The following is a 21,714-nucleotide window of genomic DNA, read 5'->3' on the forward strand; positions in this document are numbered from 1 at the left end:
TGTTTGCAGAGTGATTTCATCAGCTGTGTTCGAGACGATGAGTGTATGAGACAGCCTGTATGAGTGGGCTCAGTTTTATGATCTAATTTTAATGGTTGTATATTGACACTTCCTTGATTTTTTAATCGGAAGACATAGTGTATATCATGGATGAAACAGGTACATTGATTACATCGTAAATCACATTTCTGCTGACAGACGAAATTGTACATTTGTACGATATAGGATAAGGGGTCAAGCATTTTAAATCATGGGGGGGGGGGGGGCTTGCATTTTTTTCGCCGTTTCGATCTTATGTGCATTTTCATTTTCTTGGGCGTGAAAAACCTGGCATGCTTTTTGTTTCCATTTGGTGTCTAATGACTATGTTTTTTTTAAACAAATTTTCCTGTCAACCTACACGATGTTCAACACCTAACATCATAATATTAGCAGACATATGTCACCACTTTAAGTTAACGATAGATCATAAGGCCAGTCATTAATAACAGACAGTTGTTATTTTATTTTGTTTATTGTATGTGTTTATTATTTTCGGGCTGTTAGACTCTCATGTGCAAAGCACACAATGGGAGTCTATGCAGTTAGTGTGTCTGTATGTGTGTGTGTACTTAATAGTCTACGGAAAACATAATGTATATAATAATAGTTGATTTATCTTATTAATATTTTTTGCTTAGCTTAGTAAAGGGGTAAGGTAAAGTTTATATTACCAGTAACATCAATATAATTGTACCAAAACTAAAATAACTTACAACATATTTTAGAAGCTATTCAGCAACGGTCTTACAGTTGGATGGCGATTTCGCTTTCAAATATACCAGGGAAAGTGTTCTATGCTCTTCGTGTCCACACAAAAATGACAAATGAGGTCGATATTTCCAGCGGTTGGCTTAATGTTACCCCAATGGGTCGTTTGAGTGTGAAAATTTGTTATTTTCTCCCTGATTTGTAGGAAACTGTTTCTCAATTTATCTATTTAGTTTCAAGCAGTGTTCAAGATGGTTACCCTCATATAATAAATATTGGTGGATTAATCGCATTTATCATATCATCACTTGTACGCCAGCTGACTGTGACCAGTTTTGGGCTCAAATCATTCAGGGGAATCCAGACATGTACCAGGCTGCGTAAAAACATTCTATGTCCCCTAATGCATTATAGACTCTCCAAGAGTGGACGCGATCACAAGCCGGCGCCAGCGAGATTCGAAAGCCAACCATTTAGTCAAAACCAAAGCATTTAGCCAATTCGCTACTGAGTTTGCAAATTGGCTGCCCCAATACTTCTGAGACTTGCTGTAAACAGTTTTTATCCAGTTTCTTTCAAACTTGGATATTAATCTTGTCCAATTTTGGTTTGTGTTTTTTGTATATTTTTCAAGATGTTGATTAAATTCCACTTAAAATCATCTTCTTGTAGTTACAATAACTATTTGTATCTGATCCCCCAATTTAATGATAGCATAACATTGATATTTGACAATACCAGTATTGTCTAATATTGTATATCTCATATTCAATGGTTTTGAAGTACATTTTGGGTGGACTATTTAAAATCTGGCGGAAGGTTTATAAAATACAATTTTATTTTTTAGTACATCTATGAAGGATGTACTATTATTTTTATTCATCTTCATATCAAGATTTTCACCCAAAGTTTTAAAATGTCTACCTCTTACATACCAAACACACACTCAGAAAAATGTAATTTTTTAAATTTCAGAAGTAACCACTTTTTTTACAAAATGTATGGCAGAAGATCCTGACATGTCATCAGCAGTGGCGGCTATACACACACTGATAGAATATATGAAACTCAATACAGGTAATTTACTTTGAATATACTGTGAATACTTTTATATTGTGCAATCAATAAAATTATGAGAAGGTAAACATATCTTTGCTAGAATCTGATCAGAATTTCCCATGAAGAAGAAATAAAATGAAAGATTCTTGCTAGAATGCAGCGATAGAAAGTCATACAGGTGTTTTTTTAAAGTTGCACCCTGAGGTCATTCATGGAGCTTTATTCAGATCTTGGGATTATTATAGTGCCATATTTGATGATATGATGCATCAGGGGAAAAAATTACAGATTCTCCACCAATTCTGCCTTGTATCAATTTGTGAATTCATGTGTGTTAATTGGATCAAAACCGTCAAGGGGCTGCGATATGTTTGACAGTGTTTGAACAGCTGAAACACTTAAAATATTTTCCACAATTGCCAAATTGAGACCTTTGAATATTTCCAAGATCCCATGCTGTAACACATTGTTGTTTCTTGTTTTAAAGCTGAGACGTTAGCTGGTTTAAGAGCCATGTTAAAGGAATGTATTGAAAGACTGACGCATACTGACTGTACAATGGTGACATCTGTCTCTTCAGGATGTGAACTCTTCCTTAGATTCATTACATTAGCATCATTAGAACATTCAGTAAGTTTTTACTAATCATAATTAATAACTGCATTACCATATTTATTCCTTCTGAATATTCTAAGTTCTAATACTCTATTAGAATAACCATTTCATGATAACTTTATGTTCTCAGTTTTTGTCAAAGTACATAAATGATGACTTCTATGTGCACATCAATTTTCATTACCGTTTGATAGAGTATGGCTGACTGGCGGCCATTTTGGTTCTCAAAATTGTTAAATTCTGATAATCGTTTGGTACATCTCCTCGTATTTTTTTTAGATTCGCGGACATTTTTTTAATCATGTCCATGCCGACTCCTTACTAATATATTGCCTGAGTCAGTAGAATTTTGCATACAAGTACAAGACTTTTAGGTTGTGCTATTTTGTTATTTGATCAAATGCACTATTCATGTTCATATTAAAAACAGTTTGCTTGAGTACAACTGTAAAAAGGATAGTAGGGTAATGTGACATGGGCACCCACTCCATATTATGGGAAATTCAAGTGTGTTAGTGCAGCGACCAGGATTGTGGAATCTTACTAATAAACTTTCATGATTCTTGGCTTCCTCTAGTGCTTATAAATATACCTGTGTATAGAGTAATACATTGTATATACACATATTTCAATTCACTAAATTAATGTGAATAATGTCAGGTTTTTCCTTATCTAATTTTGCCATTGCAGTGTTCTCTAAGTGGCTTAAAACTGGCATTAACTCCACTGACTGGTAAATTAGCTTATATCACAATATTAATTTAAAAGAATATTTACTACTTTCCACAGAATTTCCAAGAGTGCAAGAAAATACTGATTGAACGTGGGCAGCTATTTCTGAATAATGTTGCTAATGCAAGACAGAAGATTGCAAAGTTAGGAAATCCCTTCATACAAGACGGCAGTGTGAGTAGATAGAAAACATACAATTAAAGTTTTATAGTATTGTTGTTATCATCTTTTATAAGTGCCCCTCCCATTCCCAGACCTTGTGGTAGGAGATGACTGTAGTGTGAAGTGACTGCATAGGATGAACTGGCCATCTGGTACGTACTGGTAGTGACTTCGTCGTAGTGACCATCCCCCATATTGCAGACATGTTCACAGCTAGCTGTGAATTAAGACAGATAATGAGGCAAACATATCCAAGTAAATGGACTTCTCTTTTTAGCTCCGCTGTCGACTTTGTCGAGCGGAGCTTATCATATGAGTGATTGTCCGTCGTCGTCGTCCGTGTCAATGTTTTACTTTTTCGACTTCTTCTTGAAAACTACAAGCCTAAATGCTTTGATACTTGGTGTATATGTACCTTGAGTAGACCTCTCTTAGGTTTGTTCATTTCATGTTGATATCTTTAATTCTCTAATTTTGGTGAATATTTTTGTCATTTTTGGTAAAAACTGATATTTTCGACTTCTTGTTAAAAACCGCAAGTACAATTGCTTTGATATTACATCTATAGGTACTACATGTGGACCTCTCTCAGATTTGTTAATTTTGTAATGATATCTTTAATTCTTTAATTTTGGTGAATATTTTTGTCATTTTTGGTAAAAACTGATATTTTCGACTTCTTGTTAAAAACCGCAAGTCTAATTGCTTTGATACTACATATATAGGTACTACATGTGGACCTCTCTCAGATTTGTTCATTTTGTAATGATATCTTTAATTCTCTAATTTTGGTGAATATTTTTGTAATTTTTGGTAAAAAGTGATATTTTTGACTTCTTGTTAAAAACCGCAAATGCAAATGCTTTGATATTACATATATAGGTACTACATGTGGACCTCTCTCAGATTTGTTCATTTTGTAATGATATCTTTAATTCTTTAATTTTGGTGAATATTTTTGTCATTTTTGGTAAAAACTGATATTTTCGACTTCTTGTTAAAAACCGCAAGTGCAATTGCTTTGATATTACATATATAGGTACTACATGTGGACCTCTCTCAGATTTGTTCATTTTGTAATGATATCTTTAATTCTCTAATTTTGGTGAATATTTTTGTCATTATTGGTAAAAACTGATATTTTCGACTTCTTGTTAAAAACCGCAAGTGCAATTGCTTTGATATTACATATATAGGTACTACATGTGGACCTCTCTCAGATTTGTTCATTTTGTAATGATATCTTTAATTCTCTAATTTTGGTGAATATTTTTTGTAATTTTTGGTAAAAAGTGATATTTTCGACTTCTTGTTAAAAACCGCAAATGCAAATGCTTTGATATTACATATATAGGTACTACATGTGGACCTCTCTCAGATTTGTTCATTTTGTAATGATATCTTTAATTCTCTAATTTTGGTGAATATTTTTGTCATTTTTTGGTGAAAAGTGATATTTTCGACTTTTGTTAAAAACCGCAAGTGCAATTGCTTTGATATTACATATATATGTACTACATGTGGACCTCTCTCAGATTTGTTCATTTTGTAATGATATCTTTAATTCTCTAATTTTGGTGAATATTTTTGTCATTTTTGGTAAAAAGTGATATTTTTGACTTCTTGTTAAAAACCGCAAGTCCGATTGCTTTGATATTACATATATAGGTACTACATGTTGACCTCTCTCAGATTTGTTCATTTTGTGATGATATCTTCAATTCTCTAGTTTTGGTGAATATTTTTGTCATTTTTGGTAAAAAGTGATATTTTCGACTTCTTGTTGAAAACTGTAAGTCCGACTGCTTTGATATTACATATATAGGTACTACATGTGGACCTCTCTCAGATTTGTTCGTTTTGTGATGATATCTTCAATTCTCTAATTAATTTATTTTGGTGAACATTTTTGTAATTTTTGGTAAAAAGTGATATTTTCGACTTCTTGTTAAAAACTGTAAGTCCGATTGCTTTGATACTATTCATATTGTTCATTTTCTAATGATGTCTTCAGTTCTTTAATTGAAATGTGCATTGCTAACAGCGGAGCTATCTCAGCCGATAGGCTGCTTGTTTTAATTAGAATGCAAAATATACAAGCTCTCCTAATATTTCACCAATTGTATGTTGTTGGAGATGGGTTATATTAGGAAATATCTTTGCTGGAATTTGAATTGTTTTTTCATTGTCATGAAGTTCACAAATCCAGTTTGGGTGATTATTTAAACCAGACATTGGTGGCACTGTTCTGTGATACAGGTGTTTGTTATGTTGGCAAAATACAGATATTGAAGTTCTGAAGTCAGTATCAAGTAGAACTGAGGCACAAAAAATTCTCACTTTGTAAAAAAAAAAATGTTGCTTGCTGCTCTTTTGGTGTGGTAACATCAGAGTCTATAGGTCTAATTGAAATACAATTTTAATATTTCTGGTTATCACAGATTTTTTCAGGCTTTTGTCAGAATTTGAAAAAATAATTAAAAAATAATGTTTTTCATGAAGTACCAGTAGTTATATGATGCTGTGGAGGATTGATTATTGTTATATATCACAACTATCAGAATTAAGCAAATTTAGTTAAATTGGAAGGGTTTTTGTTGAAAAGAATTCAATTGCTAATGCAGGTTTATATTTCCATACATGTATGATAATGTAAAACATTATTGTCATAAAAACCTCATTACTTTCAATAATGTCTAGTGTATAAGTAGTTATTATCATTATTCATTATGATTTCAGACAATACTGACACATTCGCATTCAAGAGTGGTTTTAAAAGTTCTTAAAGAAGCTGCTGCTGCAAAAAAACGATTCAATGTCTTTGTCACTGAGTCCTGTCCTGATAAATCAGGGTGAGTCATGTCATGTGATTCAAGTAATTAACATACTGGTACATCTCATTATCACATGTACAGGCCAAGTAATCTAGCTCAACCAATCACTGATTATTACATGGATACATGATCCATATTCCCAAATTTCAAATCCTACCAGGGGTTTAACATTAAAAAAGAAGAGCCCCCTAAATTGCAATGACGCCATTACAACACAGCCTTGTCTCAACATAGACCTCGGTTCTAGGGTCTGTGGTCATACCAATAGAGCTAAATTCCATCATGAGTTCTTCCTAATACCACTGTATTGGGTAATAATCTTCTGTCAATTATTGTTTGAATGTATATTAATGATTGATTTTTTTGTTGAAATGCATGATGTGGAATTTTCACCACTTTGCATTTGCACATAAAAAAAGTTGCGAGAAAAAACGGTGGTATTGTTTTATTCAATAATTTGGAGTTGTTTTTGTCTGCAGTGTTATACTCATTCATTCAAATTCCATCGTGTCTTAGGACCTCAGTAAAAGTTACGTAAAATTGTTATTCCTACAAAAATTTTTAATTTTCACTGAAATGTTTTCCTGAAATAAATGTGGTTTCCAGTAAGTTGTTGATTTTCATTCGTTTGTAGTTGTAAATGCCTACTGCTTGCAAGATCCTTACAAAGCTTGCAATTTTCGCAGAGAGCTCATCAAATGTATGCATTTTACAACTATGAAAACATTTTGTAAATTCCTAAACTATTTTATATCTGTATTTTGTTTCATTCAAGATTGAAGATGGCTAATGATCTCAGAGAGGTTGGAATACCAGTAACTGTAATATTGGATGCTGCAGCAGGGTATGTAATGTGTGGTTAGTCCCCTCAGTGGAGCTATTTTCCACTCCCACAAGTTGAATGGGCTGAACTCCCTTACATTGGCCAATCATGTTAAAGAATTATTCAGTCATTTACATAAACTTTCTGTTTGATATATCATTGTCTGATTTTGGAAGAGAGAAGGGTCACCCATTTACTAACTTGGAGGTAGTCATAGTAATCTCATAGTAACCATGAACACAAAACTATTACTGAAGTGTAATTGCATGTTAGTTTGGAAACTATATTTTACTAGTGTCTGATGATGTATTATAATAGTAGATTCAGGCAGTGAATTTATTGGCTAAGATCTGATGGAAAAACGTCATAAATTTATTGAAGAAATATTTCATTATATGGATTATAGCAATATCTGTACACCTACATTACATGGTTTCCTGTCAGAAAGTCTAACACCTTTCAACATGACTGAAAAAAAATAGTAGGCCATGCATGCAGGACATGTAAGGTTGAATGTCTACATCTGAAATAGTGTTCCAGATACGATAGTTATGCATTTAATGAGGTCAGATAACCATATATAATCATTAAATATCTAATCAGATCTAGTATACAATGTCTTTAATATAACAATGTGAATGTCTCTATCTGCAATAGCATTCCTGATACCCGGTATCACCTGCACTACAAATTAGGGGATAATATGAGGTGATTACAAAGATACCTCAAAGTATACAGAAAGACAGTACAGCGAGAGTATCGACCGACACAACGACGACTGTCTGAGTGCATACTTTGAGGTATCTTTGTAATAACCTTATTATTATACATTTTTCCTGCAAAGGATACATCATGGGAATGCTGAAATACAACAAGTTTAAAAGAGAATCAGCGAACTTCTTTGTGTGGAGTCCGGTCAAACCCTGGTGGTAGCCATGTTTGTTTTTATCATTAGAGAACGCTTACACGCATAATCATTCCATATTTGGAATTTGCATTTCCTAATATGGTAGGATGAAAATACCCCGTAAAATACTGCAAAATTACGGCACGCTGTAACTTATGGCGTTACGGTGACAGAAGTATAATACCCCCTGGTAATAAAAGTTATTTTTTGTATTTTGTTGGATACAGGTATGTGATGGAGAAAGTTGATATGGTGTTAGTTGGTGCAGAGGGTGTGGTGGAGAGTGGTGGCATTATAAATAAGGTAAGTTGATATGTTGATCAGATCATGCAAATATTGGGTAAGCTATTGAGCAATAAATATGAGTTGGTTGCAAGCTTACATACTATAAAAAGCTGACTGCTTTGATCCTCAGTACTCATTGGCGAAACTCTGATACAATGGATGATAATTTATGTTGTATTATCACACTTAAGAAACACTGTTAAGCTTTTTTCAAAAAATTAATGATGAAAATTAACTGAAGTAACATACGGATAAAGTGGGGAAGACTACAAACTAATATTGAATGTTCAGTGGTCCACTCTATCATTTGTTTTATTGTATAAATTGCTGTATAAGTATTGTTTTATTTCATGTAGGTCGGTACATATCAGATAGCTATATGCACCAAGGCAGCAAACAAGCCACTCTATGTCGTAGCAGAGAGTTTTAAATTTGTCAGACTTTATCCACTCAACCAACAAGATGTACCAAATGAATTTAGGGTAAGTCATTATTAGAAACCGTGTGCTTAAAATTAGACAGAATATTTAGTTATTTGAACACATCAGCCGCTGATGCCATTTCATTCCATTCATATCAGGTATCTGTGGCTAACTGCAAAAGCTTTTAACAGGTGATTTGTTGCATTTTAGTTTGTCTTTGTGGAAATTGCTGTACACGTACTAGCAAAATACCAACTTGTTATCTACAAACCAGAATTAATAAATTCATTTATTCGCTATTACTTCTTCTCACAAACTGTTAATTTGATTACCCCGGTAGTCAAAATAGGACCATGTGACCATCAATGAATGATTATTATGACCAGTGCTTGCATCTCATATTACTATATTTTAAATAGTGCTGATATAAAATCAGCAAACGGCAATATATCTTGCAGCATATCCTGTCAATACATCTGTCAGCGCAAACTGTCGGTATGTCTTGCCAGCTTACACTGTCAATGTGCCTGCCAACTCACACTGTCAGTACGTCTGCCAACGTACAGTCAATGCGCCTGCCAACGTACCCAGTCAATATGTCTGGAAGCACACACTGTCAATACTTCTACCAGCACACACTGTCAATATTTATGCCAGCACACGCTGTCAATACGTCTGCCAGCACACGCTGTCAATATGATTATGATAATTTAGCTTTTGTTCTCATTTTCAGTACCGTGCATCTACCCTTGGCAGTAAAAGTAACCTTCAAGATGAACACCCAATCACTGATTACACACCGCCATCATATATTACACTATTATTCACTGATTTGGGCGTATTAACACCATCAGCAGTTAGCGACGAACTCATTAAGTTGTATCTTTGACGAAGAAAAAATAAAAGCACTCATGCTGTAGATTTTCTAAAAATCACATAACGTTTTGGCCTGTGTATGTGCAGCTCAACAAAGAGCCAGTGACAGTTGATGTGTACGTTTTACTTTCATAACTTATATTTTTACCTCAAAACATGGCAGTCATATTGGTAACCCCAAAGTCTTGGAGTGATTGGGTTTTAAATTGCACACTTCATACATACAAAGACAACACAAGATTGTTGGCTTTACAATTGTCACATACATGTAAATGTGATTGGTTCAAATGGATGTGGAGCAGTTACAGTCTCCAATGAATAAAATTTGTGGTTTACCCGATAGTCTTTCCATATGAACAAATGTGTTGGGTTTGAGGACCACACGTAAACATGTGGGTTTTCCCACATTTCAGTAGTGTATATTAGTTGAATTATCACATGTACTTTATGTTGATATTAGTTTCTGATTGATCTACATGTAGTTAATTAGTGCATTTATGGTGCATCTTTGCAACAATTTGCTTGAATGGATTGAAACTTAGTACATGCATACTGTTAGTGAAGATAAATGTCTAACAGTAATCAGTGTATATTAATTAACTAATTTACATACATGTATTTAGTTTTTATTTTGTATTGTACTTTTCTCAATTGGAAAGAAACTTGACATGTTGTACTAGTCTATTTGATTGAAGGCAGGTATACCACAAGATTATGTTTTGAGGATCAACAAAACTTCAGATTCACAAGCTAGCAATATATTTTTGTTAATTCTGAACATATTAATGACCTAATTTGCATACATTTATCAAGTATTGCAGATTTGACTGGAACTTGCTGCATAGATGCTCTAGGGTAATGAAATTCATGCATATTAATAGCCATTGGGCAGAGTACAAAGCATACCAGGTGATCTGGCAAAGATTTTTGAACAGAACAAAGGGACTGTGACAACTCATAAGCCAGTATGAGCCATCAAAGCACAATTGCCCATATTTACTCCATGAATAAATAGATTGTCAATACATTAATTTATGTTGTCTTTTCTGGTGTTGGACCACCTCTAATCTACATAGTAATGATTTATTACAATATCGCAAAATAAATCACGAGATCTACCGGTAGGTCTACAATTACCTATGAATTTATTGCTATGAGATGTCATTCAACAAAAATCATGATTGAGATTGTACATCGTGAAATTGCAAAGCATGTGTATAACGGAAGAAATAAACATTCAAATCAGGCCTTTGCACATATTACAACAAAGTGAAGAGACAAAAAACATGTCCAATGGTTTTGTGAATTCTTTAATATGACAGACTGGTGGTCTTCCAATACTTGCACATGTCTGCTGTCAGGTTTGATACAGTCATGGATCTTTGTCATTCACTACAAATCACTGAAACGCCATAATGAAAGTACTAAACTTCATCGTCTACAATGTTGTCTGCGTTTTGCATACACATGGTATGTCACATATTTTTAGTAGCATATACACATTTGTAGGTTGGTTTACAAAGACGTCATTCTGTTTTTCTTTCAAATCCAAAATGGCACTCTGATATTGATAGTACATTCCTTGATATTATCAAACAAACTAACTATACGAGTGAATGAATCATATGTCATTTATAGTCGAGTTTTTCAATTCTATTCCCAGTTAATCTTCAGATTTTTCGGCAAATCTTGTTGACTGAGTTCATCAAACTTGTTTGTATCTTTGACTTCAGTTTGGTAGAATGTGATAACATCATTTATGGTTTGGAGTTCATTCAATTGGTAATTTGTCGGTGTGTGATGAAGCGTTTCTTGACACGCTGTGAGAACCTGTGAAGTAGAATTAATTAAGCTTCTCATCAAATATAAATAATGAAAAAAGTATTAGCTATAGGAATGTAACCAATATGCTGAGGGCTTTAAGGGTTGTATCAATTGAAATAAAGGCTGTACCAATGTAGGAATCACACAGACTGGTTATGACAGGAAAGTAGTCACACAGCCCTGTTATTTATTCCCAAACATGCAATATGGTTTCTGTTGCTACTGTCAGCACTTGCACAGGCACAGTCAGTGCCTTTTAATGTAGCACAAAAATATATTTTAATATTCACGATCCATGAAGGCAGACTTGACGCTTTTGTAAAAATCAACTCAAAATCAAAATTTTATACCAGAAATATGGCACACTGGAGATAAGTTTATTCGGCCAAGCCTCTAAACAGACCTTGGCAGAACGACCATCAAATATGCGTATTCTAACAGCGCCCCCAGTAGTCAGTTGCTGCTAATCATTGTTCAATCAGTTTGTGTGTTACAAATCATTGGCGTTTCATTTTAAACAAAATGGTGGCGCCCATGAATCGTGATATTTGTGAGGATAAAATTGCGAAAGTTTTCGGTGCTGGTGCCCTCAAGCCTCATCAGGTACAGGCAATCGACGCAGTTTTGTGTGGGAAGGATGTCTTCATAGCAACAAAAACAAGAAGTGGAATTTTGTTTTATAATTTGGTACGTCCAAGCTGATTGGGCACCTTGTTTCGAGGCGTGCCCAATCAGATCTCACTGCTTAAGATACGCAATTAGCTTATCGTGTAGAGGCCTATAGGTCGAAGACAATTCGGACAATGGGATATTATTGATTAGGTTTTTCTTCAAATTTGATACACATTATTTAAAATGGTCACACAGATGAGCTGTTAATAAGGGTATTTCAATTTTTCCCAAAAAATTGATTGTTGTAGACAAATGCATCAAGTCCAGCAAAACTAGAATAGTTTCGTACCTTGTATTTGAGAGTTGAATCAAGGAGACTGACTGTTCTCCAATCCTCACTATCTGGACACAATTTTTTTGAAATGGATTTCATTTGTTCCATCAAATTATCTGGTGGTCTGTATGCCCTTTTTAAAGACTGTGGGCTGTAAGAGATAAAGATGTTCAAACTTTCAACATTGAATGGCTTCACTTGTGTACAAAGCAAATGGGATTTTACAGCAGAACAACTGATAATTGTAATTCAGAAAGAAATTATTATTATGAAAGTTTATTAATGAATGTAGAAAGCAAAGTAAAGGTAACAAGTCATGTCAGGACTAGTTATCATGTTAGTTCAATAGTAGACAAATCAGATCATGAAACAAATGACATGTATAATGTAGTTTGTTTTTGATAAGTCAATGTATGTTTGAGACATGGCTCTAAAACAGCATTTGCATTCAGCCATTTTGAATCTGATATGAAATAAATTATGGTCCTCTAATATACAATGTACATGTGCAATGTATGTATCAAGATGAACCATAGCTGTCCATGTATGTATCAAGATGAACCATAGCTGTCCATGTATGTATCAAGATGAACCATAGCTGTCCATGTATGTATCAAGATGGAACATAGCTGTCCATGTATGTATCAAGATGAACCATAGCTGTCAATGTATGTATCAAGATGAACCATAGCTGTCCATGTATGTATCAAGATGAACCATAGCTGTCCATGTATGTATCATGATGAACCATAGCTGTCCATGTATGTATCAAGATGAACCATAGCTGTCCATGTATGTATCAAGATGAACCATAGCTGTCCATGTATGTATCAAGATGAACCATAGCTGTCAATGTATGTATCAAGATGAACCATAGCTGTCAATGTATGTATCAAGATGAACCATAGCTGTCAATGTATGTATCAAGATGAACCATAGCTGTCCATGTATGTATCAAGATGAACCATAGCTGTCAATGTATGTATCAAGATGAACCATAGCTGTCAATGTATGTATCAAGATGAACCATAGCTGTCAATGTATGTATCAAGATGAACCATAGCTGTCCATGTATGTATCAAGATGAACCATAGCTGTCAATGTATGTATCAAGATGAACCATAGCTGTCAATGTATGTATCAAGATGAACCATAGCTGTCCATGTATGTATCAAGATGAACCATAGCTGTCAATGTATGTATCAAGATGAACCATAGCTGTCAATGTATGTATCAAGATGAACCATAGCTGTCAATGTATGTATCAAGATGAACCATAGCTGTCAATGTATGTATCAAGATGAACCATAGCTGTCCATGTATGTATCAAGATGAACCATAGCTGTCAATGTATGTATCAATATGAACCATAGCTGTCAATGTATGTATCAAGATGAACCATAGCTGTCCATGTATGTATCAAGATGAACCATAGCTGTCCATGTATGTATCAAGATGAACCATAGCTGTCCATGTATGTATCAAGATGAACCATAGCTGTCCATGTATGTATCAAGATGCACCATAGCTGTCAATGTATATATCAAGATGAACCATAGCTGTCAATGTATGTATCAAGATGAACCATAGCTGTCAATGTATCAAGATGAACCATAGCTGTCAATGTATGTATCAAGATGAACCATAGCTGTCCATGTATGTATCAAGATGAACCATAGCTGTCAATGTATGTATCAAGATGAACCATAGCTGTCCATGTATGTATCAAGATGAACCATAGCTGTCAATGTATGTATCAAGATGAACCATAGCTGTCCATGTATGTATCAAGATGAACCATAGCTGTCCATGTATGTATCAAGATGAACCATAGCTGTCCATGTATGTATCAAGATGAACCATAGCTGTCCATGTATGTATCAAGATGAACCATAGCTGTCCATGTATGTATCAAGATGAACCATAGCTGTCCATGTATGTATCATGATGAACCATAGCTGTCCATGTATGTATCAAGATGAACCATAGCTGTCCATGTATGTATCAAAATGAACCATAGCTGTCAATGTATGTATCAAGATGAACCATAGCTGTCAATGTATGTATCAAGATGAACCATAGCTGTCAATGTATGTATCAAGATGAACCATAGCTGTCCATGTATGTATCAAGATGAACCATATCTGTCAATGTATGTATCAAGATGAACCATAGCTGTCAATGTATGTATCAAGATGAACCATAGCTGTCAATGTATGTATCAAGATGAACCATAGCTGTCCATGTATGTATCAAGATGAACCATAGCTGTCAATGTATGTATCAAGATGAACCATAGCTGTCAATGTATGTATCAAGATGAACCATAGCTGTCCATGTATGTATCAAGATGAACCATAGCTGTCAATGTATGTATCAAGATGAACCATAGCTGTCAATGTATGTATCAAGATGAACCATAGCTGTCAATGTATGTATCAAGATGAACCATAGCTGTCAATGTATGTATCAAGATGAACCATAGCTGTCCATGTATGTATCAAGATGAACCATAGCTGTCCATGTATGTATCAATATGAACCATAGCTGTCAATGTATGTATCAAGATGAACCATAGCTGTCCATGTATGTATCAAGATGAACCATAGCTGTCCATGTATGTATCAAGATGAACCATAGCTGTCAATGTATGTATCAAGATGAACCATAGCTGTCAATGTATCAAGATGAACCATAGCTGTCAATGTATGTATCAAGATGAACCATAGCTGTCCATGTATGTATCAAGATGAACCATAGCTGTCAATGTATGTATCAAGATGAACCATAGCTGTCAATGTATGTATCAAGATGAACCATAGCTGTCCATGTATGTATCAAGATGAACCATAGCTGTCAATGTATGTATCAATATGAACCATAGCTGTCCATGTATGTATCAAGATGAACCATAGCTGTCAATGTATGTATCAAGATGAACCATAGCTGTCAATGTATGTATCAAGATGAACCATAGCTGTCCATGTATGTATCACGATGAACCATAGCTGTCAATGTATGTATCAAGATGAACCATAGCTGTCAATGTATGTATCAAGATGAACCATAGCTGTCCATGTATGTATCAAGATGAACCATAGCTGTCAATGTATGTATCAATATGAACCATAGCTGTCAATGTATGTATCAAGATGAACCATAGCTGTCCATGTATGTATCAAGATGAACCATAGCTGTCAATGTATGTATCAAGATGAACCATAGCTGTCAATGTATGTATCAAGATGAACCATAGCTGTCAATGTATGTATCAAGATGAACCATAGCTGTCAATGTATGTATCAAGATGAACCATAGCTGTCAATGTATGTATCAAGATGAACCATAGCTGTCCATGTATGTATCAAGATGAACCATAGCTGTCAATGTATGTATCAATATGAACCATAGCTGTCAATGTATGTATCAAGATGAACCATAGCTGTCCATGTATGTATCAAGATGAACCATAGCTGTCCATGTATGTATCAAGATGAACCATAGCTGTCCATGTATGTATCAAGATGAACCATAGCTGTCCATGTATGTATCAAGATGAACCATAGCTGTCAATGTATATATCAAGATGAACCATAGCTGTCAATGTATGTATCAAGATGAACCATAGCTGTCAATGTATCAAGATGAACCATAGCTGTCAATGTATGTATCAAGATGAACCATAGCTGTCCATGTATGTATCAAGATGAACCATAGCTGTCAATGTATGTATCAAGATGAACCATAGCTGTCCATGTATGTATCAAGATGAACCATAGCTGTCAATGTATGTATCAAGATGAACCATAGCTGTCCATGTATGTATCAAGATGAACCATAGCTGTCCATGTATGTATCAAGATGAACCATAGCTGTCCATGTATGTATCAAGATGAACCATAGCTGTCCATGTATGTATCAAGATGAACCATAGCTGTCCATGTATGTATCAAGATGAACCATAGCTGTCCATGTATGTATCATGATGAACCATAGCTGTCCATGTATGTATCAAGATGAACCATAGCTGTCCATGTATGTATCAAGATGAACCATAGCTGTCAATGTATGTATCAAGATGAACCATAGCTGTCAATGTATGTATCAAGATGAACCATAGCTGTCAATGTATGTATCAAGATGAACCATAGCTGTCAATGTATGTATCAAGATGAACCATAGCTGTCAATGTATGTATCAAGATGAACCATAGCTGTCAATGTATGTATCAAGATGAACCATAGCTGTCCATGTATGTATCAAGATGAACCATAGCTGTCCATGTATGTATCAAGATGAACCATAGCTGTCAATGTATGTATCAAGATGAACCATAGCTGTCAATGTATGTATCAAGATGAACCATAGCTGTCCATGTATGTATCAAGATGAACCATAGCTGTCAATGTATGTATCAAGATGAACCATAGCTGTCAATGTATGTATCAAGATGAACCATAGCTGTCAATGTATGTATCAAGATGAACCATAGCTGTCCATGTATGTATCAAGATGAACCATAGCTGTCAATGTATGTATCAATATGAACCATAGCTGTCAATGTATGTATCAAGATGAACCATAGCTGTCCATGTATGTATCAAGATGAACCATAGCTGTCCATGTATGTATCAAGATGAACCATAGCTGTCAATGTATGTATCAAGATGAACCATAGCTGTCAATGTATCAAGATGAACCATAGCTGTCAATGTATGTATCAAGATGAACCATAGCTGTCCATGTATGTATCAAGATGAACCATAGCTGTCAATGTATGTATCAAGATGAACCATAGCTGTCAATGTATGTATCAAGATGAACCATAGCTGTCCATGTATGTATCAAGATGAACCATAGCTGTCAATGTATGTATCAATATGAACCATAGCTGTCCATGTATGTATCAAGATGAACCATAGCTGTCAATGTATGTATCAAGATGAACCATAGCTGTCAATGTATGTATCAAGATGAACCATAGCTGTCCATGTATGTATCACGATGAACCATAGCTGTCAATGTATGTATCAAGATGAACCATAGCTGTCAATGTATGTATCAAGATGAACCATAGCTGTCCATGTATGTATCAAGATGAACCATAGCTGTCAATGTATGTATCAAGATGAACCATAGCTGTCAATGTATGTATCAAGATGAACCATAGCTGTCAATGTATGTATCAAGATGAACCATAGCTGTCCATGTATGTATCAAGATGAACCATAGCTGTCAATGTATATATCAAGATGAACCATAGCTGTCAATGTATGTATCAAGATGAACCATAGCTGTCAATGTATGTATCAAGATGAACCATAGCTGTCCATGTATGTATCAAGATGAACCATAGCTGTCAATGTATGTATCAAGATGAACCATAGCTGTCAATGTATGTATCAAGATGAACCATAGCTGTCAATGTATGTATCAAGATGAACCATAGCTGTCAATGTATGTATCAAGATGAACCATAGCTGTCCATGTATGTATCAAGATGAACCATAGCTGTCAATGTATGTATCAAGATGAACCATAGCTGTCCATGTATGTATCAAGATGAACCATAGCTGTCCATGTATGTATCAAGATGAACCATAGCTGTCCATGTATGTATCAAGATGAACCATAGCTGTCAATGTATGTATCAAGATGAACCATAGCTGTCCATGTATGAATCAAGATGAACCATAGCTGTCAATGTATGTATCAAGATGAACCATAGCTGTCAATGTATGTCGAGATCTGGGTCCAAAATGGCAAAGTTTTGATGCATTTGAAATAATTTTGATTTGATTTTGGCTATCTTGGATCACAAACAAATTAATGTGCATATGTCTGACATGATTTATAATGTATCTATAAATTTGAACATGATCAAAATCATGGCTCTGGAACAGTGACTGCGTTCATTCAAACAAAATGGCTGGCAGTTGGTCATTTTAAATCTGATCTAGAAAAAAAATGATGTGCATCAAGGTCTTATTATAAAAAAAGTGTGTACCAAGTTTGAACAAAAAACATCCATCCACAACGAATGGTAGATATGCTTAATTTTGATGAATTTTAAGCTTGAAAATGGCCACCATTCAGCCATCAGATTGAATCAGATTGTTAAACTAATAAATGTGCATATGTATCCCAGAATGTATATGCAAAGTTTGTATGTGATTGGCCCAGGCTTGTGTGCACACAGACATGCAGAGTTTAATTCATAAGTCATCATTTGGACTGACTGTGACTGAATGGGAACTAAAAAAGTCTCCAGCACAAGTCTCGGATGAATAGAGACATCACTCCTGGCTATTGTTTAAGCCATTTCCAGATTCCTGAAGAAACCAAAATAATAACAAGCCATGCATGGCACAGTCCCTGTTAGTTATCAAATTTAAGATATATACCGGTAGTTTTGTTTATAGTCATAAGCTGATGCTTACTTGTGATGATTTTTTAACATTAAAGTTCATTAAAACAAAATGGCCGCCAGTCAGCCATTTTGAATCTGATCTGAAAAACAAAATGTGCATCAAGAACCAATAATGTCTAATGAATGTATCATTTTTGAACGAAATACATCCATAAGTGACCGAGATCCGGTTCTGGAATGCCAGAAATGCTTGATTTTTGATGATTTTCTTGCAGAGAAATGCCCACCATTCAGCCATTTTGAATCAGAAGGTCAAATCAATAAATTTGAATAGCTATTACATGATGTATAATTATTTATAAAATTTCAACATAATCAGTCAAAGCATGTCAGAGATATGGCACTAGAACTGCACTGAGTAATTGAGATATTGAAAAGCTGAAAACTGATGAATTATTATGCAAATCAGGTAATTAATATGAACAGATGTTAAGATCTGGTCTGTGCATAGTCCGAAAGCATCTATGTATCAAGTTTCATTGAAATGTAACGATTAGTATATCAGCAGAAAGCCCAAAAATGGACCAATCATTATACAAATTAGGTAATTGATATGCATGGGATTTTACCTAAAACTAATCAGGTCTGCGCATTGTACCAGAGCGTCTATGTACCAAGATTCATACATATTCCATTAAGCGGTTCCTTAGATTTCAGTGGAACTAACACACACACAAAAACTTGCATTGTGTGCGTCACACACTGGAGTAAAAAAAAATAGAGATTATGAAATTATACCTTTTAATTACAAATGGCTTTTCTTCTACAGTGGGTATTGCCATATATTCACCTGCATCAACCTCAGATTGAGGTAAATCTACATCAGCAGCTGGTCCACTGCCATGCAGGATCTTTTTTAGCCACGACTTATCCTCATAGCTCACACTAGAGTCAGCGTAGTGTCTGGACTGCAAGTAGACAACAGTAAACGCCTAGAAAAACATGCAGAATAATTAAGAGGTTACATAAAGTAAATACTGTAGTCAAACACAGACAACGGATCCACCATTTTCAGACTAAGTGACACCTCTAAAATATCTGAAACTGTCTCACACGCTACTTACTGAACACATGAAAAAATGGAATGACAACAAAGATCCTACACTGGATGAAATAAAAAATACTCTTAGGAAATTGAAGACAGGAAAATCATCTGGACTTGATGGTATCCCAGCAGAATTACTTAAATACAGCAGTTCAAATTTTGTCAAAGCACTTCAAAAACTCTTCAATATTTACAACAAGTAGTACCATGATCTTCACCATAATTCAAACAAAACAACTGGCAGTTGGTCATTTTAAATCTGATCTTAAAAACAAAATGATGTGCATGAAGGTCTCATTATATACAAAGTGTGTACCAAGTTTAAACAAAATCCATCCATCCACAATGAATGGTAGATATATTAATTTTGATGAATTTTAAGCATGAAAATGGCCACCATTCAGCCATCAGATTGAATCAGATTGTTAAACTAATAGATGTGCATATGTATCCCAGGATGTATGATGTATGTGCAAACTCCAAAACTCCAATCCATAAATAAAGACAATGCTTTCAAATCCTTGAAACTATAGAAGTATTTACAACAAGTAGTACTTAGCCCTGCGTACAGTGCTGTGTGTACGGGGACGCGTTTGGTTGATAGATGTCCCCACCACAGCCCTGCGTACCTCCATAGACAAAGTCCGGGAGCGCACCGTAATTGGTGCGCAAGTTAAAAATAACTTTTAATAAGTAGTTTCCCAGCCTAAATCGGTTGAAATGGCAATAGTTATCCGTAACAAGCATTACAAAGTTATCTGAGACTGAAATGTCTTTAAATAACAACTAGTAAAGACAGACAAATTGTAAACCGGAGGAATTATCCACCAAACGCCGCCATTTTTAATTTCATTCACGCGAGAGAATGCGTTTGTTTTAGGGCAAAGTAGCCGATTTCATCCACAACTGGACTCCGAACTGGTAGTTCTAGATATATCTGGTAATCGATCATCATTTTTGGTACCTGGGCATGTTATTTCATTAAAAAAGTTATATTTTTCAAAGTCCCGGACTTTGTCTATGGAGGTACGCAGGGCTGTGGTGGGGACATCTATCAACCAAACGCGTCCCCTTACACACAGCACTGTACGCAGGGCTAAAGTAGTACTATGATCTTCACCATAATCATAAACAAAGGAATAACTAGGCATATAAGGCTTTCAAGTTCTAACCCAGGATCATATCCAGTCAACTGATTTTCAAATCAATAACGTATACTTTCGATAGTCAGGCACACTGTGACAAATTAGTTTTCTTTTCAAGTGAAATTTATTCAATCAAGTTGTTGCAAAATAGGGTAAACGATGATAATTTTGTAATTGCTAGTAATTGTGAACGTAAACGAAAATTACCCTGATGCCACGAATTATCCGAAAATAACACGGGTGAAAATCGATGTCATGGTTTGGATGTCAAGGTTGAAAGATTTCCTAACTTTTGTTATTATATGAGTGGTCGGCGAAATTACCGGCGACTGATTAAGTATTGACCCTACTTTAGGTTCTTTTTATTATCCAAGAAACGTTCCGAGCGACGCCAATTATATTCACACAACATTACACATATATTCCAGATTGTATGAGTTTTACTGTATTAACATTCAAACACGCACATGAATACGTTTACCTTTGGTGAAACCTCTGTCCAATTCCAGGGTTTCCTTATTAACGTGTTTCTCAGTCCCCGGCAAACTCTGCACATGTATGTCGCCATTTTAACCCCTTGTAAATGTTGCGGTCAGAGGTTAAATAGATCTACCATTTATAACTATGGGTGATCCTTTTCCAAAGGTCCACGGGTTTCTGGACAATTATTCTATTCCGGTCATACAAAATATAATACATTTTTCTCAGTTGAAAATTAATAATTAGTACAGAAATATCATAAAATAATTGACATTATTTGTGTGTTTTTGTGCATTTTTTATCTTCGCTGAAACCCTTCACGTGTAATACAAGGAGTCCGCTGTCGTGTCAAAATAACGCGAAAACCTGAAACTTCTCG

General features: G+C 34.9%; 2 protein-coding genes across 2 annotated transcripts; one reads left to right on the plus strand and one right to left on the minus strand.

Moving 5' to 3' along the window:
* Positions 1–18: 18 nt before the first annotated feature.
* On the plus strand, positions 19–9,529 carry LOC100375693 (translation initiation factor eIF2B subunit alpha-like). The gene is made up of 9 exons (XM_002739850.4): positions 19–159; positions 1,726–1,827; positions 2,297–2,439; positions 3,214–3,330; positions 6,058–6,170; positions 6,928–6,996; positions 8,110–8,185; positions 8,524–8,649; positions 9,323–9,529. Exons 1-9 carry the CDS (start codon positions 147–149, stop codon positions 9,476–9,478), a joined length of 915 nt encoding a protein of 304 aa, XP_002739896.1. The 5' UTR covers positions 19–146; the 3' UTR covers positions 9,479–9,529.
* A 1,372-nt stretch (positions 9,530–10,901) lies between these two features.
* On the minus strand, positions 10,902–21,434 carry LOC100377046 (large ribosomal subunit protein mL50-like). Its single transcript, XM_002739859.4, has 4 exons — positions 21,337–21,434; positions 19,404–19,597; positions 12,251–12,386; positions 10,902–11,295 (listed from the first exon to the last, which is right to left on the minus strand). Exons 1-4 carry the CDS (start codon positions 21,421–21,423, stop codon positions 11,119–11,121), a joined length of 594 nt encoding a protein of 197 aa, XP_002739905.2. The 5' UTR covers positions 21,424–21,434; the 3' UTR covers positions 10,902–11,118.
* Positions 21,435–21,714: the final 280 nt, after the last annotated feature.

This window comes from Saccoglossus kowalevskii, chromosome 16 (assembly GCF_978046115.1).
Source record: "Saccoglossus kowalevskii chromosome 16, keSacKowa6.1, whole genome shotgun sequence".
Taxonomy (NCBI): domain Eukaryota; kingdom Metazoa; phylum Hemichordata; class Enteropneusta; family Harrimaniidae; genus Saccoglossus; species Saccoglossus kowalevskii.